The sequence below is a fragment of the Kockovaella imperatae genome, assembly GCF_002102565.1.
Source record: "Kockovaella imperatae strain NRRL Y-17943 chromosome Unknown BD324scaffold_2, whole genome shotgun sequence".
In the NCBI taxonomy this organism is placed as follows: domain Eukaryota; kingdom Fungi; phylum Basidiomycota; class Tremellomycetes; order Tremellales; family Cuniculitremaceae; genus Kockovaella; species Kockovaella imperatae.
This window is the reverse complement of record NW_019028942.1, coordinates 255600-278875: the sequence shown is the minus strand read 5'-3', so window position 1 is coordinate 278875 and position 23276 is coordinate 255600. Positions and strand designations below refer to the sequence as shown.

The 23276-nt window shown below is 51.9% G+C and overlaps 11 protein-coding genes across 11 annotated transcripts; 7 read left to right on the top strand and 4 right to left on the bottom strand.

Moving 5' to 3' along the window:
• Positions 1–54: 54 nt before the first annotated feature.
• On the top strand, positions 55–3419 carry BD324DRAFT_614514 (Vps16, C-terminal region-domain-containing protein). The gene is made up of 15 exons (XM_022014605.1): positions 55–146; positions 211–326; positions 389–495; positions 542–800; positions 855–1242; positions 1290–1384; positions 1428–1630; positions 1673–1800; positions 1847–2132; positions 2173–2281; positions 2330–2628; positions 2673–2851; positions 2904–3009; positions 3057–3214; positions 3267–3419. The coding sequence occupies exons 1-15, from the start codon at positions 121–123 to the stop codon at positions 3340–3342; spliced, it is 2535 nt and encodes an 844-aa protein (XP_021873442.1). The 5' UTR covers positions 55–120; the 3' UTR covers positions 3343–3419.
• On the bottom strand, positions 3420–6539 carry BD324DRAFT_614513 (pyridoxal phosphate-dependent transferase). The gene is made up of 10 exons (XM_022014604.1): positions 6370–6539; positions 6174–6318; positions 6004–6115; positions 5377–5952; positions 5182–5336; positions 4830–5133; positions 4731–4783; positions 4207–4688; positions 3747–4154; positions 3420–3690 (listed from the first exon to the last, which is right to left on the bottom strand). Exons 1-10 carry the CDS (start codon positions 6413–6415, stop codon positions 3491–3493), a joined length of 2481 nt encoding a protein of 826 aa, XP_021873441.1. The 5' UTR covers positions 6416–6539; the 3' UTR covers positions 3420–3490.
• Positions 6540–6564: 25 nt separating this feature from the next.
• BD324DRAFT_224985 (hypothetical protein) lies at positions 6565–8061 on the bottom strand. Its single transcript, XM_022012222.1, has 4 exons — positions 7722–8061; positions 7595–7656; positions 7432–7547; positions 6565–7052 (listed from the first exon to the last, which is right to left on the bottom strand). The coding sequence occupies exons 1-4, from the start codon at positions 7866–7868 to the stop codon at positions 6754–6756; spliced, it is 624 nt and encodes a 207-aa protein (XP_021873440.1). The 5' UTR covers positions 7869–8061; the 3' UTR covers positions 6565–6753.
• Positions 8062–8400: 339 nt separating this feature from the next.
• Positions 8401–8891, top strand: BD324DRAFT_614504 (hypothetical protein; the record flags this gene model as incomplete). The annotated part of the gene is made up of 2 exons (XM_022014603.1): positions 8401–8492; positions 8548–8891. Coding segments are annotated over 2 exons (414 nt in total), but the record flags the coding sequence as incomplete, so codon positions are not given.
• A 631-nt stretch (positions 8892–9522) lies between these two features.
• On the top strand, positions 9523–10477 carry BD324DRAFT_225131 (hypothetical protein). The gene is made up of 2 exons (XM_022012223.1): positions 9523–9595; positions 9644–10477. Exon 2 carries the CDS (start codon positions 9841–9843, stop codon positions 10345–10347), a length of 507 nt encoding a protein of 168 aa, XP_021873438.1. The 5' UTR covers positions 9523–9595; positions 9644–9840; the 3' UTR covers positions 10348–10477.
• A 239-nt stretch (positions 10478–10716) lies between these two features.
• BD324DRAFT_614496 (FBP aldolase IIA) lies at positions 10717–12861 on the top strand. Its single transcript, XM_022014602.1, has 11 exons — positions 10717–10783; positions 10879–10953; positions 11015–11074; positions 11131–11142; positions 11208–11213; positions 11260–11459; positions 11511–11621; positions 11681–11769; positions 11811–12084; positions 12361–12460; positions 12520–12861. Exons 2-11 carry the CDS (start codon positions 10915–10917, stop codon positions 12718–12720), a joined length of 1092 nt encoding a protein of 363 aa, XP_021873437.1. The 5' UTR covers positions 10717–10783; positions 10879–10914; the 3' UTR covers positions 12721–12861.
• A 298-nt stretch (positions 12862–13159) lies between these two features.
• BD324DRAFT_614495 (hypothetical protein) lies at positions 13160–16701 on the bottom strand. Its single transcript, XM_022014601.1, has 4 exons — positions 16434–16701; positions 16237–16268; positions 13384–16184; positions 13160–13316 (listed from the first exon to the last, which is right to left on the bottom strand). The coding sequence occupies exons 1-4, from the start codon at positions 16475–16477 to the stop codon at positions 13302–13304; spliced, it is 2892 nt and encodes a 963-aa protein (XP_021873436.1). The 5' UTR covers positions 16478–16701; the 3' UTR covers positions 13160–13301.
• A 143-nt stretch (positions 16702–16844) lies between these two features.
• On the bottom strand, positions 16845–18517 carry BD324DRAFT_614493 (hypothetical protein). Its single transcript, XM_022014600.1, has 2 exons — positions 17056–18517; positions 16845–16996 (listed from the first exon to the last, which is right to left on the bottom strand). The coding sequence occupies exons 1-2, from the start codon at positions 18358–18360 to the stop codon at positions 16961–16963; spliced, it is 1341 nt and encodes a 446-aa protein (XP_021873435.1). The 5' UTR covers positions 18361–18517; the 3' UTR covers positions 16845–16960.
• A 113-nt stretch (positions 18518–18630) lies between these two features.
• BD324DRAFT_586649 (putative tRNA (guanine-N7-)-methyltransferase) lies at positions 18631–19980 on the top strand. Its single transcript, XM_022013746.1, has 7 exons — positions 18631–18743; positions 18794–18852; positions 18987–19162; positions 19238–19416; positions 19494–19564; positions 19617–19690; positions 19739–19980. The coding sequence occupies exons 1-7, from the start codon at positions 18666–18668 to the stop codon at positions 19936–19938; spliced, it is 837 nt and encodes a 278-aa protein (XP_021873434.1). The 5' UTR covers positions 18631–18665; the 3' UTR covers positions 19939–19980.
• Positions 19981–20114: 134 nt separating this feature from the next.
• Positions 20115–21484, top strand: BD324DRAFT_614482 (hypothetical protein). The gene is made up of 7 exons (XM_022014599.1): positions 20115–20250; positions 20308–20358; positions 20421–20592; positions 20686–20761; positions 20833–21036; positions 21086–21253; positions 21325–21484. Exons 1-6 carry the CDS (start codon positions 20220–20222, stop codon positions 21239–21241), a joined length of 690 nt encoding a protein of 229 aa, XP_021873433.1. The 5' UTR covers positions 20115–20219; the 3' UTR covers positions 21242–21253; positions 21325–21484.
• Positions 21485–22748, top strand: BD324DRAFT_614468 (hypothetical protein). The gene is made up of 5 exons (XM_022014598.1): positions 21485–21567; positions 21625–21944; positions 21992–22067; positions 22136–22339; positions 22386–22748. The coding sequence occupies exons 2-5, from the start codon at positions 21727–21729 to the stop codon at positions 22491–22493; spliced, it is 606 nt and encodes a 201-aa protein (XP_021873432.1). The 5' UTR covers positions 21485–21567; positions 21625–21726; the 3' UTR covers positions 22494–22748.
• The last annotated feature ends 528 nt before the right edge of the window (positions 22749–23276 follow it).

Below are 23276 nucleotides of genomic sequence, written 5' to 3'. Positions count from 1 at the left end.
AAATCATTCGCGACCTTCCGGATGCCGTCATTGACCCGAGGTCCGATGGCGACCTCTGACGGCCATGCAGCATTGCAACCATCTTCTCTCTTGTCTCATTGTTCAGTTATAACCCGAGCGATGTCTGTCCCTGCCCCCACAAGCAGGTGAGTGATTCTTTGGACTTCTTCACTGTGCGCAAGCTTATCGCTCCCGCTTCTCAATCGTCAGCTGGGACACAATCAAGAATGTATTCTATCGTAAAGACGAGGTATACCAAATGTCCTGGCAAATCCCCGATTTGTCAGATTACCTCGTAGCCGTAGGCAAGAATGGAGGGCCGATAGGTAGGTAGCCTCATCATGGATGAGGCGGCTTTGCTACCCGAGGCTTACGTCGAGTCTCTCAGCCATCATGAGAGACGAGCGCAAAGTCATGCTGTTAGGCAAACACATGCCTGGCAAGCCCAAAATATACATGTACACGTCGTCAGGATTGCCTATAGACTCGTTCGCAGTAAGTCAGGAAGAATTACCTTTTGTCGCCTGCTCACTCTCAGTAGTGGGATCTTTCACCTCCCGTCTTACTGCACTTCACGCCGACTCATCTTTTGGTCGTTTCCGATGAAGGCACCTATAGACTGTATGATCTTTCCAACCCTGGTTCTTTTGCTCAACATACGCTCGGAGGAGAGTCTGGTGAGATGGGAGTTGTATTCGCCGTGGCGTACAACGATGGCTTTGTAGTCTTCAATGGAGGCCTCCATTTCATGGAAGTAAAGGGATGGCATGGAGCCAGACCAATTCAATTGACCTCATCTCGTGAGTCGGACAAGCTCCCTAATGTCACCCGTTAGTTTCTGACCTGGTCTCAAGAACTCACGGAACCTCCTTCGTCATGGACTGTCGTGCCGCCCGATCAATCCATTTCAGGCCATGTTGAAGTCCTAATTTCGACAGGATCGACGATCATCACTCTCGACTCGCTAGAACGTATAGATCAACGTATAGACCGAGGGCCATTCAATCATATTCTCCTATCCCCCAACGGCCGCTTTTTGGCCCTCATCACTGTCTCAGGGATGCTATGGGTCGTGTCGTCGGACTTTGCGAGGAGTTTATCGGAAGTGGAGATTTCGCAAATCGAAGGCCTAGATGGTCACGAGGGGCCGGTCGAACAGGCCGCCTGGTGTGGCGACAATGCCGTGGTGTTGCGCTGGGGTGGAAAAGTCGTAGTTGTCGGACCTGGAGGGGCTGCGTTGAGGTGAGAGTCGGCAGGGCGATCTGGATCAGGTACTGAGATCGTCCCAGATATGATTATTCCCCGTCTGCAGAGCTTGCAGGGGAGATTGATGGATTGAGAATCATCTCCTCGTCGACCTGTGATTTCGTTCAAAAAGTCCCAGGTAACGTTTGCGGGCTGCCTTCAGATCGCTCACTGTCATCTAGACCCATCTTTAGCCGTGTTTCGTCCTGGATCAGATCATCCCGCTGCGATACTGTTCGACGCCTTGGATCACTTCGAGCGCAAATCGCCGAAGGCCGATGAGAGCATACGCGCAATAAGACCGGAACTAGCAAGCGCAGTCGATACATGCATCGAAGCTGCTGGAAGAGAGACAGAGCCTCATTGGCAGAAGAAGCTCTTAAGGGTGGGTCATCACTCAAGGTCTTGCTTACTTACAACTTGGTAGGCGGCGCAGTTTGGACGTGCTTTCATGGATCTGTACAACCCAAGCGACTTTGTAACCATGGGTCAGACGCTCAAAGTGCTCAACGCTGTGCGATATTTTGAGATTGGTATTCCCATTACATACGAACAGTGCGTGCTGCTTTAGTGATCCGGACTCACACTGACGGAGCCTAAGATACCTTGCCTCATCGGCCACCTCCCTCATAACCCACCTGATATCACGGAATCTGCACCTTCTCGCGCTTCGAATATCTCAGCATCTAGGTTTGCGCCCAGATATGGTCTTAAAGCACTGGGCTACTGCTAAAATCTCTCACGCAAGAGAGATGGATGGACAGACTGATGAAGCGATCTGTCAAGCCATTGTTGCAAAGTTTGAAAAGGAAGGGGAGAGGAGCGTGAGCTACGCTGAGATTGCAAAGAAGGCTTGGGAGTCGGGCAGGACGACGTTGGCAACAATGGTGAGCTGCCCTACTACAGCACCGTCCGCTGATTCTTCAGCTACTGGATCACGAACTCCGAGCTGCAGAGCAGGTCCCTCTTTTGCTGCAGATGAAGGAGAACAAGGTGGCTCTTGTGAAAGCCATCGCCTCGGGTGATACGGACCTAGGCGAGTATTTTGCCAAGCGTCGTAGTGTATTGCTGATTCCCGCTTCAGTATATCACGTCCTCCTGCATTTGCGCAGGACGCTCTCCCCTGGGGACTTTTTCCACATCCTCGATGACTCAGTCTCGCCTGGTCTCACTCCTGCCGTCAAATTGCTGCAAGTCTATGCGCGAGAGGGTGACCGTCAACTCCTCCGCGACTTTTACTATCAAGATGACAGGAGAACTGAGACTGCCTGTCTGGAAATGGAGGAAGCTGGAGCGAGCCAAAGCCAAGAGCAAAGACTGGATCATCTGGCTGCAGCTGCTCAATCTTTCGGGCAACACAAGGATAGAGCATTCGAGGCAAAGGTGAGTCAGAGTTACTCGTCCATCCTTGCTGATGCTTTCTTCAGATGACGGATGATGCACATCGATTGCTGACGCTTCAGTTGACGTACGAAAAGGAGTTATCAAGTCAGGGCTTGAAATTTGCTGGTCTGAGTGTCAACCAATTCATCTACGAATTGTTACTGGCTGGCGTGAATAAGCGAGCGGAAAAGGTCAGAGCGGACTGGAAAGTCCCTGATAAGCGGTGTGTTGGCTCTCCGTTACGATGCTGGTTTGGCCGGCTGACGAACGCTCAGGTTCTGGTGGATCAAACTCAAAGCGCTTGCCGCTCTGAAAGATTGGGACGGTTTAGAAGCATTTGCAAAGTCCAAGAAGAGTCCGATAGGCTACGAACCGTTTGTGGTGAGTCCCATCTTTCTCATAGTGCGATCACGCTGACATTTTGATAGACCCACTTGCTGTCCCTGAGTCCTCCGCACCCAAGTCAAGCCGCCACGTTCGTCCCTCGATGCGACCCCAAGGCGAGATCTGATCTTTACGTCAAATGCGCTGAATGGGGCAAGGCTGCTGAGGCAGCCAAAGAGAGGGGCGACAAGGCAAAGCTAGAGTGAGTGGTGATCCAGACACTGGGAAGGGATTCATTGATTGAGTCTTGACAGGCAATTGCGTCGGACAGCTCCGAGTGGTTTAGCGCAACGCGACGTAGATCAAGTCATCAAGAGCATGACCAAGTAGTCATGTGATCGTTTCGCGGATCTCAATATCCTGCATGACGATATTTCTTCTAAGCATTTTTCGTTGTAGCTCCTGGATCCTCGGTTTCGGGTCTATGCATGCTTGTACTGATTGATTATGCGGTGCGAATGATCATGGTTGTATATCTCTATGTCTCCCAGAGCTTCTTTATTATCTCCCCCTCCATCGTCCTGATCACCTCGGGCTTGCTGAATAAACTGGTCATAATGTATACTACATTCCCCAACGGACGCGAATGAATCTGGAATGGCGTGACTTCGTCTTCAGAGCCGATTTGGACTTGTCGGAGCTCTGTTAAGAAATTTTGAGCGCGATGTGATGAGTAGCCTGAAGGAAAGCAATTCGTCAGTGGAATCTGATCCGCGGTCCCTTCGCCTACTCACCTCCTTCTGCATCCTCTAGCTCCATGGCGAACACAGTTCCCATGGCCATAGCTCCTTTGACACCATCGGCTTGGCTGACGTTTTTGATAAATGCTTCAGACCAGAAACTCCATCTTTGACTACCGTTCCACAATGCTCGTTCTGCTTCCCAAGTTTGTCCAGTCATCATTTCCATACTTTTCAACGCGACTGCACATCCGACCGGATTCGCAGTGTATGAATGACCATGTAATAACGCATCGACCTTGTGAGGTGAAAGGAACGCCTTGAAAATGGATGAAGAGGCTAACGTCGCGGCAAGTGGTAAGAGACCGCCTGTGAGGATCTTGGCGTATATCGAGATGTCTGGTGTGTGATGTAGGACAGATGCGGCGGAATGATACCCAAAACGGTGCAGGCCAGAGAACACTGAGCGAGTGTCAGCTCCGTGGGAGCGGAATTGAGTGATCGTGTAACTTGCCTTCATCGTAAATCACAGGTAGTCCTTGCCATTCAGACGTATCTCGCTTGCCTAAGCCGCTCAAGTCATCCTTGTACGATCCTGACCCTCCAAAGAGGTCCGATGACGACCTGACTACCTCAACAAGGCACGCTTGGAACAATGGATCCACAAAGACCATACCTCCAGCTCCGAGACAAGTTGGCTCGATCATCATAGCGCCAAACCTTTTGCCTTGCTTGAGGACCAGATCCTCGAATGTCAATCGGATATGTCGACGGTAGTAATCGGCCATTGGCGTAGACAGCCTAGTCGATAGATCATATATGTTATCAAGCTTGTCAAAGCCTATGCTCCAGCCCGATCCGTCAGATGAAGCATCCAATGCAGCGTCTGAGGAATCTAATGGCGCCCATGTATCTGGTGACGTCGTGTACACTGTCGGTCGACCATTGACGTAAGTGACGATCGTAGGAGAGAACCAATGACCTCGTCCCTTGTACCTGATGCCAGTCAGTGACCCACCGAAGCGAGTTCGCACTTACCAATCCACCGCTGTATTATAAGTCGAAGCGGGTGTGGCATCCATAGAGCCGATCTAGAAACAGCCTCAGTCCACTTTCCCAGACTCATTCCCTACGCACCGTATCCCCGTGATATCCTCCTCGCAAGCCAATCACGCCGACCTCCTCTCCATCAACTCCATCCCAGCCATATCTTCGACCGGCAGCTCTGAGAGCCATCTTGAGTGCCACCTCCACACCGGTACTTCCGTCATCGGAATAGAACACGCGTTCGGCCCAGCCTTGACCGACAGTCTCCAATAACTTTTCGGCCAGCTCGAGAGCGGGTTTGTTTGAACCGGAAGGGAATAAGACATGTCCGTACCGGCCTGCTGCACTTGCAGCAGCGAGCGTCAAAGGCTCAGAAGCGTGCCCGTGGGATTGTCTAGGTAGTGATCAGCCCCAACTGCAGTTCCATGAAAGGTACGCTTACGTGAACCAAGACGCTGATCCATCAAAATAAGGTCTCAAGAGACTCTGGTCGGCGCTGGTCGGTCTGGATGATTCGCCCTTGGGTTTGGAGTAATATGCATCGAAAAAGTCGTCGTGCGCCGAATCGACGATCATGATATCTTCCTTCTTGTTGACCTAGAAGTGTCAGGTAATCATCTTTATCGCTCGATCTCACTATGCCGTGCTGTGTGAAGGGATACCAGACGGTGTTTAGTGTCCGCTCTGCCATGCCGTCTAGCTCCTCAATACGATCTCCGTGTTCTTTCTCTAACCAATCAACACACGCCGACACGCCAGACTCATGGTCCGTCTCCAAACTCTCGTACCATTCTCCTAGCCTGGTAGTGTCCTCTTGTAGTGTTCCTCGCTTCTCAGGTGGAGGAGGTACACTCCAACATTTGATACCCCTTTCTCCAAAGTATTCGGAGAGAAACTCGTGATTCCGATAGTAGTTTTCTCGGTCTTGCAAGCACAATACAGCCGAGATGGAGTAGCCGCGGACTAGGAGGGATTCGTAAGATGTGAGTGTGGTAGATATCCCGCCTAGATGGGGCGAGGCGATCAAGATGGAAGGAAGGCGCAGTGGACGAAGGAATGTAGATTGAGTATGTGGTGGATGAAGAGCGGGCGAGTGGACACCCCCAGCTGTCTCGACGAAAACGGAACCTTTGGAGGAGCCTATCTGAGACTTGAAGGACTGAATAGATGATGTAACAGCTCGAACGAGAATGTCGTTTTCCTTTGGGAATGGCTTCAGAGGGTATCAGCCGATAGCTAGGGGGTTGGGGGCAAGGAGACTAACAAGATCCCGCGCAAGTCTAGCAGCCAGATGAGGCGACATGGGTTCGCGATATTGATACAGATTTTCAGCTTTGATCATCTTCCGATGATCACCAGCGTTCCGAAGCACATAGCTGCGAAGGGTCAGTATGGCCATTTTTGGCTCCGAAGGCAAGAGGAAGATGGACGGACCTGACATCGGACTCGCTATCAGGTCCAGTACTGACTGGCTTGAGATAAAGCACTTTCTGACCATCTAGACCTTGTCTTTTGTACCTGAGAGCCGTACTTCTGACCAGTGCCGTTGTAAGCAGAGTCTTCCCGACATCGGTATTGGCTAACATCGTCATTCAGCAACATCGTTTTAAAGGCCGAGCTATTTATTCACCTCCGAATACCTGCGAGATTCTCAAGTTTGGATACAGCAGCGGCATCTTGGGGAAGAACGGTCTCCACACCCCTCACGGTCCTCTCTCTCTCTCTCTCTCTCTCTCTCTCTCTTCACGCCCCCGTCTCCTCTCAGAAAGAGATAAACTCCAAAGAGATTCAAGCCAGCCAGCCAGTTAGAGTACCGGGTCCAAGTGAGTGAGGATTTCGGCCGGAGAATGTCTGGAAATTCTGGGAATTACGGCATCGTCGCGTGGCAGAGCACTAGACGTTGACATTTGACACTGACTTTGGCATTCACTAACAGATTCTGAGTCTACTCATGTCTGAAGACGAGGATAAATGGTGATGAGAGACGGGGGTCTCTCTTCCTCCATCAATTTACCTAGGTGTGCCTCACGACGACGAGATCTAGTGCGTATTCCGGGTGACCAATGCTGGCCTGAGGGAAGCCGCGGAGGGTCTTGAATTCGATGGGCTTGTTGATCTCCCATGCCTCGGGATTTTTGATGGTGATAGTATCGTAAATGAGGATACAGTCGTGATTCTGGAGTCGTCTTACGGCCTCCCGCGTGAAGTGATCGATCCCATGCCCAATGGCTTTCCCAAGACTTTCGATCAATATCGCTGCTTGTCGGTCAAGCTCCTGCTGAGTTGCGGTTTGCAGATTGGCCCCCTTGACAGCTGAACGTGTCAGCCTTTTCCTGCATAACAGGTACTCCAGAGTAATTCGTCCCGTGACGGCCTCGACTGCGGCTGAAGGTGCTGAGCTAGCTCGCTCCCCTCAGCCTTCGCGATGTGCGTTGGAACACGGGCATGGTCGCCGAGAAACGGATCACACGAAGGAAGACCGCTCTCAATCCCGAGACGCTGGAGACCTCCCACTCACTGAGCCCATAGGTAGATTGCGGCGGAGTGCCTACAATTACTTGGCCGGGCCTTTGCCTGCCTTCAATGGTCTGCAATGCCGCCTCCATGTGTCCCATGGTACCGTGAGCGATGTTTGCGACCAAGATGGACAAGACGATGGGCTCATTGCCAAACACGTCGACATTGAGCTGACCTTTGACTTCGGTGAGCTCTTTGCCACCCTTGTGGCTCCCACGGTGGGAGTACGCTGGGTTCTTCTCGGGGGAGAGCAGGACGTCGTTCTGTCGGAAGGCCAGGAGCTGATGAACACTGTTTTCAAAGTCAGTGTGAGACCTTGGCAACTCGGTAGCCCTTACGTGTCTTTCCCAGGCGTAGCGGTGTGAATGATGGTGAGCTTCTTGATATAGGCTTCAAAGTGCTGCCGGAGGCGAACGAACATCAGCGAAAGAATGTATTGTTCTCCGCCTTCGGAGATACACCCACCATGGCGAACACAAGTCGAGAGGATGCAGCAAGTTGCCAAAGGGATGATGTTCTGTGCTCGGCGGCGACATGGTGGCGAGGTGGAACCTTTATATTCCTTGGTCTGCGCAAGGTCACAGGGGTCATGCGGCGATCTTCATCGGCCATGCACTGCCATCTACCTCTATATTGGTGGAATGCACCGACCGGGGTGACCCGGAGCCTATCGCCGGTGCCTAGGATCTGCGAATTCCCTCCAGCTAACTCACAGCGCCTCTGACCAATGGTTGGGAGGGCAGGGGGGTAGAGCGCGGGTTAAAATCACTCATTTCTTCCCACGGGGCGTCTTGCTAGCCCTGATTACAAGTTGTAAATGGTGGCTTCATTACGTTAAAACAACGGGCTGTGGGCTCCTTGAGATGGGAATCAGAAGTTGAAAGAACTGAGAATGGAGAGCGCCGCAATTTTGAAAAAAAAAAAAAAAGGGAGGGTGGCCCCGCCGATCAGGCACTGCTGATCATCCAAGTATTAGTCACCAAGGGGGGACCCGCTCTTTCAAGAGTTGCATGGACTGACGCAAGAGGCACATTCCTCAATACAGACAAAGGCCATTATTGCAAATCTGTTCCCAGCCCGAGGCTTTGGTCCGGTCAGTGTATAAAAAGGGGAGAATGCAAGCTCGAACCATCGTAGTCGTGCAAGACATCTTCCTGCTCGCATCCATTCTATCAACTCAATCCCAATGCTGATCTCCTTGTTGCTAATGCACGGCATGATCTGGCTGGGGGTCAGGTGAGACAGCAAGGTCTCCAGTGAGGGAAAATTCTGACACTGAATTGTTGCGCAGGGCATACAATCCCATCAGCGCCTGGCTGTTTACGATCACTTCTATCCATTGCATTACCAGCATCGATCCCAGTGGTACCTCAAGCCTTGTCATTGGCACTGCTGCGCTCCCTCATCGCGAATACGGTGTCGGAAGTATAGGTTACCTAGGAGCCGGACAATCTGTCACCACCAATATCCCGGGTGGGCAGCAAACCCTCGTTGCCTATCCGTCGGATTTATCATTCGTGATGACCGTTTGGAACGCACCTAATGCTACTGCTGCAGTGTCACAGGGTGAGTATGGATACAGTCTTGAATTGTTCGCATCTGATTCGACTTAGCCCTGACATACAGCTTGCCAAGGATCGGCAATAACCCTGCTGCCGGGAACGGGAGCGTCGATGTGGTGGATATCCCGGATCAAAGCACTCTGGACAGCGCAGTGGATCCGCTGCTCGTGCAATCGCAATGTCAGCAGCTGTTGCTCTCCAAAGAGATCGTTATCGCTTCCTCCTTGGAGTACGATTCTGCGGGTCAACAACCCATCACAGGGACAATCACCTTCTCCGCGTTTGACAGCAATGTCACCGTGCCAGAACCATGCAACCCCAACTGGATGTATACTTTGACGTATAATCTGACTCGACTCAGCCGAGCTGACACGCCGCCTCCCACATCTGTTCGTCTGCACATATTCAAAGCGTGGTTGCTGACCTTCCTGTAGACAACCACCACCTCAAATCCCTTGCCGACTGGTTTGCAAAACTTTCACATCGGGCTGTACAACTTTACCGTCAACTCGCTGGCGAGCGGGGGCAAAGACGCCCACGACTTTCTGAATTTCGAGATCAACGGCCCCAGTGATAACGGTGATGGCTCTCTCGTGGCTCTGCAGCGCATAAATCGGTACGGACGAGCGTACACGACAGAATGTCAGCGGAGATTTTTGGCAGACTACGGCACCGACAGCTTTGGCTTTTACTTCACTTGGAATGCCAGCAATCCTTGGACCTTTTCTTGGTTGGGCACAAACATCAAAGGCACACCGGGCAACAGTCTCCTGAAATGTATGTGAAGTCTATGACATCCTAGAGGATCGCTGACGCCTTGAAAAGCCCTCAGCGATACTGTTATCAACTACGCCTCCGCTTGGGCACAGACCGCGGCCAATTTTGCAGTCAATACCTCCACCATTGGCGTGGCACTCAGAGCTTCTGGAGCACAGTATGCGCCGCTTGACTTGTCGGCGATCCAAGCATCCGCCCGAAATGCGCTCACTGATTGCTCTGGGATTGTGACGACGGATGCCGTGATGATTCCCTCACAAGCCTTCCAGAGGTTGTCGCAAGGTCCAATCTTTGGGCACTCTACCGCTGTGTTCCCCTCGGGAGGGGTCAATTGTGGCGAATCGAACTACACGCTCTGGTGGAAATTGGAGTACGTCCAGGACGTCCCAAACAGCAGGCGGTCACTCTTGTCGAGGTTTTCAGATCCGTTCAACAAGTGGACAGGACAATCGCACCCTGTGATCCCTCCAGCATGGCCTGAGTCACCACCGGTTCGTCGAGATGGTAGCCCGAGCTACTCTGCACAAGTTGAAAGCCCTTCATCTCCTGTTGACGACGATTCAAAGTCATCGTCGGCTGTCGATGGACCTACCATGACGACTGTCTTGCCATCGTCGGTCCCTACAACGCTTCTTGGCCTGAACTCGTCGGCAGTCCAATTTGACACCAGCGCCATGCCTTCCGCGGTCAAGACCTGCGGTGGTATCAGAAGTTTCTCTTGTGAGTCTTGTTCTCAACGTGGCAATCTATAGCTGAACGCTGTTCAGTGCAAGTTGGCGTGTCAGGCGCTGCCTGCTTGTTGGCGTTGACGTGGCTGTCGCTGGCTTAAGAATCCCAGAAATATTCTCATCATACACCGTTCTCTGTTGCATCTGGATTCATGATGGGCCATGGTATTTTGCAGGTAATCTTCGTCTCAGCTCGTTACACTATGAAAGCAAATCGTCATTGAATGTATATAGCATGAGGATGCATGGGCGTTCCAGGTCTTCGACTACTTACTACCCCGCATCATCTTTTCGGATATGAACGGCTCAAATACTCACCAACGTTTTTAATTGATCCTACCTTTTGAAAGCGGCTACCCGGGAGATTTGGGGAGAACCAAATGTTCATGGGAAGGGTTCACTTGACTTCTCTCTCGCTCTCTTCAATAACAACGTTCAACACCCCCTTGTATCTACAAACGTGAGTGCTCTGGCGACGAGAGAGAGACAGAGGTCTTCTGACCGTCAAACTCACTCTGTCGACCTTCTCGCTGAATGCTCTTGCTCCCCTCACAGCTAGCTCCACACACCATCACCACCTCAACTCCAAAAATGCCAGGTACAGGTAAAGGCGCTCTGTCCATCGTCCCTGTGAGTGACGCTGTTGTTAAATGCATACAAGACTGTTGTGGTACTGATAGCTCGTTCACAGGCCGGTGTCATCACCGGAGACAATGTCCGGAAGCTCTTCGAATACGCTCGAGAGAACAAGGTGAGCAGCTTGGCATTAGAAAGTCGGCGGCCGGTTACTGATTCGCCAATGTTCAGTTCGCTATCCCTGTACGTGGTGCCGTGTGATGCGGACACAATTCACTGACATGATCCTTCCGACCCGCTTTCAATAGGCCATTGTGCGTCGATCCACCTGTTTGACATACACCCGCTGACCCTGCGCAGAACGTGACATCATCTTCCGTCGTTAACGCATGTCTCGAAGCTGCCCGTGATATCAACTCTCCCATCATTCTTCAGGTCTCCCAAGGAGGTGCTGCCTTCTTTGGAGGTAAGGGACTGGCCAACGGAAACCAAGAGGCTTCCATCGCCGGAGCTACTGCCGCTGCTCACTTCATCCGATCCATTGCCCCCCTGTACGGAATGTAGGTCCACAGAGTTGTCGAGCGCTAGACCATGATTGACCATCATCCCAGCCCCGTCGTTCTTCACTCCGACCACTGTGCTCAGAAACTCCTCCCTTGGTTCGACGGTATGCTTGACGCCGATGAAGCCTACTTCAAGGAGCACGGCGAGCCCCTTTTCTCGTGAGTTGGCACTTCCAGGAGGTACTTCCAGGAGGTACTTCCAGCTGACGATTCGCCAGCTCTCATATGTTGGATCTCTCTGAAGAGTCCAAGGAGGAGAACATCGCCACTTGTGTGAAATACTTTGAGCGAATGGCTAAGATGAACCGTGCGTCCCATTCTGCGGAGACAGGACTGATCACCTCTCAGAATGGCTCGAGATGGAAATCGGTATCACTGGTGGAGAAGAGGACGGTGTCGACAACACCGGAATCGACAACGCCTCCCTTTACACTCAACCTGAAGACATCTGGGACGTCTACTCTGCTCTGTCCAAGATCTCCCCCAACTTCTCCATCGCCGCTGGATTCGGAAACGTTCACGGAGTCTACAAGCCTGGTAACGTCAAACTCAGACCCGATATTCTCGGTAAACACCAGGAATACACAGCCAAGGAACTGAAGAAGGAGGGCGAGAAGCCTCTGTGAGTGAACTCACCATCACCTTTCCTCCCCCCCCAACACACACACCCCGCTCCCTCGCTTAGACAGTGCCCGGTTGCTCCTCAATCATGAGAATCGGTGCGATCCAGAGAGCGTAGATAGACATCCCATCACCTTAGAGCCTGCTTCTTCTGCTTCACCCAGCTTCATTCTGAAAGTCTTGCGGAGAGGTCGTTCGTGGAGGAGGAGGTGTCAAAGTGATGAGACATGACTGCAGAAAATCATGACGGTAGGCTCAAGCTGATGCCTCGCAACAGTTTCCTCGTCTTCCACGGAGGATCCGGATCAACCAAGGAGGAGATCCGGGAGGCCGTCACCAACGGTGTGGTCAAGATGAACGTTGACACTGACACTCAGGTGGGTGTCAAGCTGGTCTTGATGTCCGCTTTGACTGATGCACGCTCGCTCTTGTCCAGTGGGCATACTTGTCTGGAGTCCGAGACTTTGTCCTCAAGAAGAAGGACTACCTCATGTCTCAGGTCGGTAACCCCGAGGGCGCCGACAAGCCCAACAAGAAGCAATACGATCCTCGTGTATGGGTTCGAGAGGGTGAGAAGGTCTTGGTCGAGAGAGTTAAGGAAGCCTGCCGAGATCTCGGAAATGAGAACAGGGCGTAAATTAGTTGTGGTGCTTGGCATACTCTAGTCACTTGAGACGCCTGGAGGCTCGACTTTGTTCCCTCGAGAAGGCTAAAAGATCCCAGTATAAGGTGTACTCTGGTTCATGGCTGGCATGCATCCTAATGCCTGATGAAAGAAGGGTGTGATTGCCACGGACTTTGCAAATTGACCAGCTCAAGGCCGCAAGTTTCGTCGTAAATTGCATTACCGCGGGGCAATATTTCATGCTCAATGGCCTTCCATAATCAGCTTGTCCTCAGATCAAAAGGTAGAAATCAGTGTTGACAACTCCCTCTGCGCTGTTCCAGATTCCCGCGCACCGCTGTCACTTGCTTTCAGTCCCGAACGGAATTCCGGTGAATGCGTATGAAGGGATAAGAGTGGAGGAAACCACCCTTCCGGCCGGCGGCAACGGGTTCCCAATCTGGGGTAGTCCAGCTAGCCCTCTGTAATCTCGCATATAGACCTTATCCCTCAGGACAGATGATACCGCTGATTCCTTTCATGCACATGCGTAAAACAATACTGTATATAAGGATGATCGACTGACACCGGATCGATACAGTCTCGTTCCGTAATCATGATCCATTGACCTGCACGCACGAGAGGGTCAGTATCCTCTCGTTACGTTACGTTACTCCTGCCCTGACGACCACTCACTTTGTTCTTCACTGTGGTCAGATACTGAGCATAACTGCTCATCTTGTCCATCCTGTCTTCGACCAACAGACTCAGAGCCCAGCTCCTCAACGCCGGCTCCGCATCACTCTTGACGACGTACAGGTGCGGTCTGTAGATTCCGCGGCGCAGCTCGCGAGTCTTGGCAACGATCGCGTTGACCCGTTGGGAGAAAGGATTGTCCAGTTCCGGTAAGGTATACTTTCCTCCTTGAAGTTCAGCATAGGAAGGGAGGTCAAACACATCCTGTATGAGTCGAGGGACAGCTTCGTGTCCCACCCAGAGGAACATTTGTTGCCCGTCTTCTATCAGGAATAGACCGTGGCGTTCTAGACGTTCCGAGGTGAGGTTGAGAGCAGGAGGAAGGATGACACCGTGTTCGCCAATAGTTCCAGCCTCGGCAGGCATATTGTGAAGACAGTAGAATCTGGGGTGAATGTAAGAGACGAGAGAATCGGAAGGAAGAGTCGTCAAGAGGCAATGGGCGTATGCTCGGAGATCGGGAGACATGTTGGTACCTTCTCTAAGACCGACATGCTTCACCAGACCGCAGGCTAACAACGGCAAGAGTTTGAGATTGTCCGGGACAGCGAGTTGCGCGGAAGCGCCGGCCGCAGAAGTCACTTGATTCTTGTATACTGTCAACATGGTCGACAAGTTGTTGGTGACCAAATTTCGACCATCCTCCAATGATGACGACATGGCTTTCTCTACAGCCTTATTGGTGAGATAGGTCATGATGGCGACTTGGTCTGCAGAGGCGTACAGCTCAGCAATAGAGTCGGTAACAGGCATAGCGTGTGTGATGACGCGGATCCGTCGTTCACCGTAGCAAGTCGTGTGCAAGACGGCCGTCTGTATGACCACGAAAGGTCCCTTGAGGTCGTCCTCCAATTGCAATTCGATGACATAGTTCTGATCCTGTGAGACGGTAGGCAGCGCCAACAAGTCAGTCGACCGAGTGAAGAAGTTGCCATGGAAGGCCGAGAGTCGGATACCTCGAGTCGCTCGGACACGTATGACAGCTTCCAGTCCGATTGGCATCGCCAGGAGCTTGCCAAATTCAGTCGCGAATTTGATCGCATCTTCAGGCTTGGATGCATTGAATCCGGGGTAGAGATAAGTCTGGCCTGCCGTGTATCGTGGGAGACATGAGAGAGACGCGACATCGGTATAGCTGGAAGAGAAGAGAAACATGTCAACGGTGACCTGTTGTTTTGAGCATTCAATGGCGAAGGATTTATAGAAGCTATTGGCTGCGTTGAGAAGTGTGCTCTCCTTGTTGGTCCCGAGGAGCTTTGGATCATCTCTGGCCTTCAAGGCACCCTCTCCAATGGTCGGCAGACTGGCAGTCAAGGCGATGATCTTTCCACCGTATTTGCCGATCAGCTGGTGAGCCGCAGTGAGTGCTGAGCCCATGGCTGTCCCGACGACGTGGGAATCGGCAAACATGTCGCTCAGACGGCCGAGCAGGCTTTCCAGAGCAGCTCTAGATTCGTCCAGGTTGACGAGAATGTCCGAGGGTTTCGGCAAGAACACGTCGGTGAGATCCGAGACCACAAGCATTGAAGCTTCTGTCGCCCCTGGAGTCAAGGAGAAGAAATGCAAAGAAGAAGAGACAGCAATAATGGCGACCTTGGTGCGCTTGTCAGCATTCGGTATCGTGTCAAGGGATTCCAGGATTGTTCTCGCGGCCGTGGCGACCATTCCAGATTGAATAGCTTGTTGACTGACATCGATGCAGAATGCGTAAACGGGAGGCTGAGGTGGTCTGACCATGTATTCGGTCGGAGCGATGAATTCCACGACGGCATGATTTAATTCTTTTCTAGACCATCTATCGGCAGGTTTTCCTTCCCTCTGATCCCAATCGAACAGCTGCGGTACCTCATTGGAAAGTCCGCACATGCAGCATTTCCACCTGTTTCCACCCTCGATAAAGGTGACGAATGGGTTGATGTAGGCTCTACATCGTCGACATCGAGCGATCACTGAATCCTCCACCACGGGAACCTCCATATCTCCATCTGAGGGTCGAATGGATCGATATGGAGCAATGACGAGCGCCAGAGGCAATTTCGACTTGTTGAGGAGGGATTGGGTGGTCGGCATGGAAGTAATGGTACAGCGTTGATAAGAAGGATCAGGTTGACTGTGAGGAGATTGAGTGACGGCCGCATTTTGGGGGATGAGAAAGGGTGGTGGTGGAGCTTCGAGACCCCTGACATCAGGTTGCATCCCTATCAGGTTGACGGTCTGCATCGAGTGCATCTGTTTCTGATTTCCGTAAGCCTGATTTGGAGGTTGTTGACCCATATTCATCTGCTGGAATTGATTGGCCATCTGGTCCATCCCTCCGCCTTGTTGGAGCGGCGGTTGACCTTGCCAACCACCTTGCTGAGGAGGTAAAGGCTGTTGCTGCGGCTGTTGACCGGGATAGCCCTGTTGAGGTCCACCAGCTTGTTGAGGGTAACCCTGATGAGGTGTGTTGTCCTGTATACCTGGCGTGAAGAATTGTGGAGCCATCGGCTGTTGCTGTTGTTGTTGATCTGGATAATTCGACATGAGAGGCAGCTGTTGGGATTGTTGATCGTATCCTCCTGCACCACCTCCCGAACCACCGTACATCTGTTGGATCTGAGCGGTGGGGTACTGCCGCCGACCAGGCCGACTGGAAGGCGCAGGAGCGGGAGCGGCAGGGGGAGCAGACGGGGCAGAAACTCCATTGGAGGGGTATGATGGTTGGGTTGGGACTTCCCATTGAGATCGGCCAGTAGATTGGTCTTATGGCTCAAGTCAGCGGTCGAATATCACGCTTAGCATATTGAGACCTACCAATGTAGACATACTGCTGAGATTGATGATCCCTGCGTCCATGGTCATGGTCAGCAATTGCTGTCGAAACAAGCACTCTCGAGCGAGACCGAAGCCCCGGAAGCCCGCCGAACATCCCTCAAGCAGCTTCTTAAGCGCATCCAATGCGACCGTAACTCGCCCAACGTTCGCACTCTTTCTATACCTGATACACTCACCATCTGGCCTCCCAGCCCTGAGGCAACATGGCAGGCTGGCTCATGGCGAATCCGACGCCTTCGACTTTAGGCGAATGAACGCGGGTGGACGTACACGATCTGCAGTCGGAGTAATAAATCGATTGGGAACGAGGGGCGGTCGTGCGTTACCCTCTGGTGACTAACTGTGCACCACGATAGAGTCTCAATGATGGTCGCGGGAGCAGCAGCAGTGGTAGTGCGAGCACGACGAGCTCGACCTTGAATAGCACTGCTGAACGAGGTGAATGATGATGGTGATGCACTGGAACGTGGAGGGGGATGACGGATGATCAAAAGTGCCACACTCGATCAATGCACCGCGGCGTTTTAGGCCCCTACGGCCCTCAACGTGTGCCAACATGTTGTTAGCGTGTATGCTATCAATGAGGACGGAAAGGCAATCGTGTACAGCTCGTGAGAGACATGGTCCAGGATTGACGATGGTTATTCATGTGCAATGCATGAAGGAAAGTTCTGCGGCAAAATTCAACAGACATGTCCACAGGTTATTTACCGAGTCTCCTTCTGAGTGCTCGTTGGGCCTAAAACGGAGCCATGTCAGCGAGCCGAGGAGGCAATCAATGCATCGCTATTCACTCACCTTCCTCCTCTTCTTGTACTTGTGCTTCTTGATCTTGAGTCTCCTCTTTCGAACGACGGAAGTCATTTGGTATACGGCGTCGCCTTCCTCATCACCAATGATACTGTATCGTGTTCGACCATGTTCATCTCCCATGACCGAGACCAGCATGGTCTCTCCATTGTCCGAATTGGAAACTTCGACGAATGTCTCTGGATGTGGTGGTCGATGACGTCCACCAAACCGAAGAACCCTATTTCGCAGACGTCCTCCGCCACGAATGTGGCCAGGATCTATCCGTTTGAGAGTTGAAAACAGATTTGAAATGGCATCTTTGACCTGAAGCGATTGATCCATTTCCAAGGTCGACAGATCTTGAGGAGAGAAAGACTTGAACAGGGCGTCCGAAGGGAGTTTGACGGATTTATCCCCGAGATGAGCGAGGATCTTGTTCCACTCCATCTGGGATTCAATGTTGTATCGGGTTTGTTTGTCCCTCAACAGCGACTGAAGCTCTGATGGCTCAAATTCGTCCTCCTTCAAGTCCGCATCAGCCTCTTGGAGAGTCCTGGTCTGGGGAGCCAGATCCACAGGATCCAGGGCAGCGAGAATGTTCAGATGACCCGTGAGGGTCGTCGCGGCGCCTCCTGATTTATCTTGCATCTCAGCCAACAGATCTTCAAAGGCCTCTTCTCGTCGTGCTGCCACCAAGGCTTGCGGATCATTCCTGTCTGACCAAATGGAATAACCACGCTCGCCAAATATGGAGGGAGGTAGCTCAGAGCCATAGACGGAAGATGGGTCCAACACGTTTGAAAGATCATAAATGTCATTTCCGAGGGGGATAGGAAGAGGCAGATGGGATGGAGTAGCTTTGACGTGCTTTGCCGCTTGGACAGGAGATGAAAGAATAGGCGCTTCGGGTGATGATCGTCGAGGTAAAGGCATGAACCTCGATGAACCCTCCGGACGAGAAGACAATGAGGATGCTATACTTTGCTTCTCTCTAGCCGCAGCTAGAGACAACGCACGTCGACGTCGACGACCATGGTTCAGGGAGCGGGAAGCGAACGTGTGCATCGACCTCGTTCCGGTGACCTGGGATCCAGATGAAGTTGAGTGGCCAAGGGAAGTAGCAGAAACGAATCCACGCGAACGCGAGTCCGTCCATGTTGAAGGAGCAGTCAAGGTTATCTTGGGTGCGACATCACTGGTTCGAGAGCTCGTCGCCTTCCGAGAAGAAAGGGACCAGGAAGATGCTGGTCTGGCGGAGAGCTGCCGATGAGTCACTCCAAGGAGGCGGAGTCGAAATGGCCTGGGAATCATCCTAAGAGTAGTCCACCCAGAGGTGCGCAGGTCCCGTTCCACTTCCTTGCTCCCTAGAGTGTACAGAAGCAGAAGCCCGCAGACAACGCGGCACAGGTGATCCCCCCGAAGTGATATGAAGACGAGTAGAAGCAAGGGAGTAGAAACGACGATTAAAGAGGTCGATAACTGACATCTCCCAGCCCCCGAAACGCATCGTTCCCAATTTTCGAAGCCACGTGGCGGATTTCGCTTTCCGAGTTGCTTGAGCTGTGGTCGTCTTCTATAGCAGTCAATCTTTCACGAGCAGCAACGAGCTTCCCACCATGACGAAAAGACTCAGAGAGGATGAAGCGGGCCCCTCAGTACCATTGAAGGGCTCCACTCAGCTGCATATCCCTCAAGTGAGCCAATTTTGACCGTTTGAACGTCGATCGCGCTCATTCATCTTCAGAAACGCTTCTACAGACAACGAGCGCATACAAATGTCTTTGTAGACCATTCCCTGGACTAGTGAGTGATCTCGACAGGAGGAAAGATCCATACTGTCGCTATGTGCCCCTTTGTCGTCTTCCTTTGCCGATCATCTCTTCCTTCTTATCGCTGACGTCGACTACCGCCTCGTCAATCCGCTCATATGTCTTCAGCCCGACGAGTCCTGACGATATGGACTGGTCGACTCATTACCCTGCCTATTTCTCCTCCGACCCATCGTCCAGTAAATTTGAACCGAATCACAAAGTAGAATGGGCAGATGTAGGGTGTGGATTCGGAGGACTGTTAATGGCGCTCGCGCCAATGTTTCCAGACACACTTATGCTGGGTTCGTCTACACTTTTAGGACCTGTCTATTCAGTCAGGGCAAGGGATGGAGACAGAGACTGATATGGATGTTCAGGAATGGAAATTAGGACAGCTGTCACAGCGTACGTCGCGGATCGAATCGCAGCCTCTCGACAGGTCCAGGAGACTTTAGCATCGGATTCGCCGGACAAGTTGCCTGGAGGATATCAAAACGTCTCGGTCATACGGGCGAACAGTATGAAACATATTCCCAATTTCTTCGCCAAAGGCCAGGTGAGTGAGCCGTCTTGAAGAGAAGCGGAGCAATCCGAGAGGTACCCGAAGGCTCACTGCTTCTCTCACGTTTTCAGCTGTCCAAGATGTTCTTCCTCTTCCCTGATCCTCACTTTAAAGTACGGAAGCAGAAAGCTAGAATCATAACGTGAGAGAGGATGTCACAGCGAATGTCCAGAATGATGACTGACGGTATTCAGAACCACGCTGCTGTCGGAGTACGCCCATGTTCTTCAACCTGGAGGGATTTTATATACTGTCACAGACGTCAAGGGTGAGCGTTTATTTCGTCTTTGCCTGGCTGCTGATCTCCGCATTCTAGACCTCCACGAATGGATGGCTCACCATTTACATGCTCACCCCTTGTTCGAGTACATTCCTACAGAAGAGCTTGCAGGGGACGCGATATTGGTAGCTGCGAGAACGAGTACAGAAGAAGGTAAAAAGGTGGAAAGAAATGGAGGAGATAAGTGGATAGCATGTTTCAGGCGGGTCGAGGATCCGCCGATAGAGTCTGAGTGACCAATACAAGTGATGTATCATGTGGTCATACATAGCTTATGGCAGACCGCACAATATTGCGCTGGTGCTTTGCCTTGTGTATCGGCGCCTGGCGGGCAACACAGCAGCAGACTTGAGGGCAGAACGGGCCATGGAGTTGTGGCATTCTGCCGATAGCCGCCTTGGTTTCCTCCATCTAGTGCCACAGCCGTCGCTTCTTTGTGCAGTCGCTCAACACGACTCAGACCTACCTCGTCTCTGACCGTCGCAGCAATGTTCATGCATCGTCGCTAGCTCACACGATGTGGCTCAGAAGGCTTGAGTGGGCGACGGGTGAGTCCACAATCGCGACACTACCTCAAGGCTACCGTGATTGACGGTCGGTGCAAGATGAGCAGCTCGACCGGATTTCTGAAATCTGGTCTACGAGCCTCAGAGATGGTCAGTCAAGACTTGTTCCAGTATGACAGCAACCTGGTGCAAGAGACTGACAGAGGCTTCAGCATGGATCGTTCAAGCCAATCATGGCTTTGATCAGACAATCGTATCGAGAGCTTTTCGATATCGAGCTCAGGTCGGTGTAACCGATGCTTGCGTCTGGGTCGCAGGGGAGAAAGAAGGAGAAATCCAGGGTGCGATGCATGTCTTTCCCAAAGGGTGTGATATTTGGGTCTCGTGAGCCACTCAGGAGCCTTCTACTACCCATCACACGGCGTGACCCACAGAGGAAGCGAGTTTCCATGACTGACTCGCACTGGCGCCATGCAGGAAGACGGCCAAATCTGCTTGGCCGACTTGGCAAGATGCGATGGATCCGCAAGTGTATGCGTGGAAGTTGAGAGAGGCAAGGCGCAACGCAACACCTCTGGTGTCCTCATCAAAGAGAGCTCTCGATCGACTGATCATGCCATTCAGGTTTCGCCGAGACTCGACGATCTCTACGACCGAGCATGTCGAAAATACAATACAACGCTCAAAGAATCCATCTTCCTCAGTGTCATCGGTGTCGATACAAAAGCCCAACGCAGGGGTATAGGCGAAGCACTGATGAGCGTCCTCAAGAAAGAAGCTGTCAAGTTGAATACCATCATTTGCTTAGCGTGCGGAGAGGAAGATACGGTCAGTCTGTCAGCATTGGAAAGCAGCCTATCGGGCTAAATCCTTCTAGGTCCGATGGTATGAGAAAGCGGGTTTCGAAGATGTGTTGTCAGACGCAATGGATATCCGTGGAAGACAAGGCAGAGTGCATGTGATGCTGTGGAGGGCCTCAATGGAGGGCCGAAGTACAAATCCCCGGCACTGTTCCGAATGGTCAAGCTGGTAAGAAGACATCAATGTGAGATTCCCTGGGGGAGATACTTGGACCAGAGAGGCAGAGATGTGTCTATTGCGACTAATCATACATAGGTCCGGTAGCTCGTGCTATGGACCACCTCTTGGGATCCGATTCAGGATCTCGCATGCGAACTTTCATAATCGAGTCGAATGCTATGACTCGACTCGACTGATACATGACCGCGCAAATATGCATAAATCCATAGATATGCACTCCACATAAGGATGGACATGAGAGAATCACTGCGACTGCCTTGGTCGGCTGTATTTCAGGTATATACAGGATGTGGATCCAGCGGCTGACATCAGCGAACGGTAAGGCAGGCTGTAGCAAATACTGTCAGCGAGACTGATGCTTTGTCAACACGACAGAGAGTCAGATAGCTCGTATCGCTGATATCTGGAATACTACGTTGAAAGATGGTAAGCAGGCTTGCCCCTTTCCCCGTCGTGTGACAGCTGTCCCTGGATTTCATGCTTCGACTGGAGAGAGGAAGTCTGACTAACCTGAACCCTAAAGCGTGGCTCATCCAAGCGGGCAACGCATTTCATGGCGATGTCATTAGACGGACATTCCAGGCTCGAGCAAAGATCGGTACGGACGATGGTTTTGTTTGGGTCATTGGGCAGAAAGAAGGCGATATACAAGGTGCATTGCATGCGCTTCCACCTGGATATACCTTTGGACAGAGGTGAGGTCGATGTCATGAGGACCACCATGAGTTGAAGCGACTCGCAGTAAGAACCATCCTGAAGGTATACCCTCTTTCAAAGAGCAGATGGATCCTGAATTGCGCAAGTGGAAGGAGGATACGGTAGGTCTTTAAGCAGCGTGCCCTGCCCATTGATAGACTCTAAAACTGAAGACTCGATTCGAATTCAGTATCTTCCTTGGGTGACTGACGCGTTCCATCGAGGGACTTTGAAGAAGAACACATCGGTTAAGGAGTCGCTATATCTCAGCGTACTGGGTGTGGATCCTTCCACTCAACGTAATGGCTATGGTAGAGCATTGGTCCGCACAATGCAGGAAGAAGCAGCGAGCCTAGGTGTTCCCTTGACGTTGGGCTGCGGCGAGGAAGACACGGTGAGTAGTCATCACTGGTTGTTGCGCTGATTGGTCACACATATAGGTCCGTTGGTATCAACGTCTAGGATTCGAAGAGACATTGAAGGAGACTATACAGATCAGAGGGGAGAATCAGACAGCACATGTGCTCGTGTGGACGCCGAAGAGCTGACAAACGGATCACGGCTGAGCGAGGCAACCGAGGACCGGATCGCTTGCCGCACTTCGTCTATCACACCGATCCCCTCCTCTGTTCTCCCCCGCCCCGATGACATTTATCTTTCAGACAATGTACAGTAGGACTGTGCGTATGGGTCCCTGTCATCGTCACACCATGCCCTCGACTCAGTGAAGAGCATGTACCCAGTGTTCACCTCGCTAGCTGCCCTCGACGGAGATTCCAGTGACTTATGAAGGTTGCACGACCTTATTATTGTTCTCATACTCGCTCATGTCCGAACATCGCTACTCGTCCATTTAACTTCATCTGAGGCATTCTTCGTCTTTCCCAGGCGGTTGACTTGTTCACTGCCACCTGTCGACGAGATGGAATCATGGCTTGACGAGCACTACAAATGTCGCTCTGAGCCAGATCAAACGGTTTGAACCGAATCTGATTCATCCTCCCAACACAGGCTACATATCATGGTTGGAATGTCATGTATGCTAATGCATCTATTGAGAAGATTGGACCAGGCATAGACGGAAGGTTTTTCTGGTGGCAGGATCGTAAAGACTTTAACCTCGTCATAGTTGGAGCCATGATCCCAGCTGTGTCTAGATGGTGAGCGGAGGAAACAATAACCAAGGCAGCCGAAGGGTCTGGCGTGGAGATAGATCCCATACCTCTTTGTCGGAAGACTCAAGCTGGCTATCCAGGTCGACAAGAGTATGTCCATAAGTGGCCACGATGATGATGATCTGGGTGGACAGTCAGTCACTCGGGACGCACTTC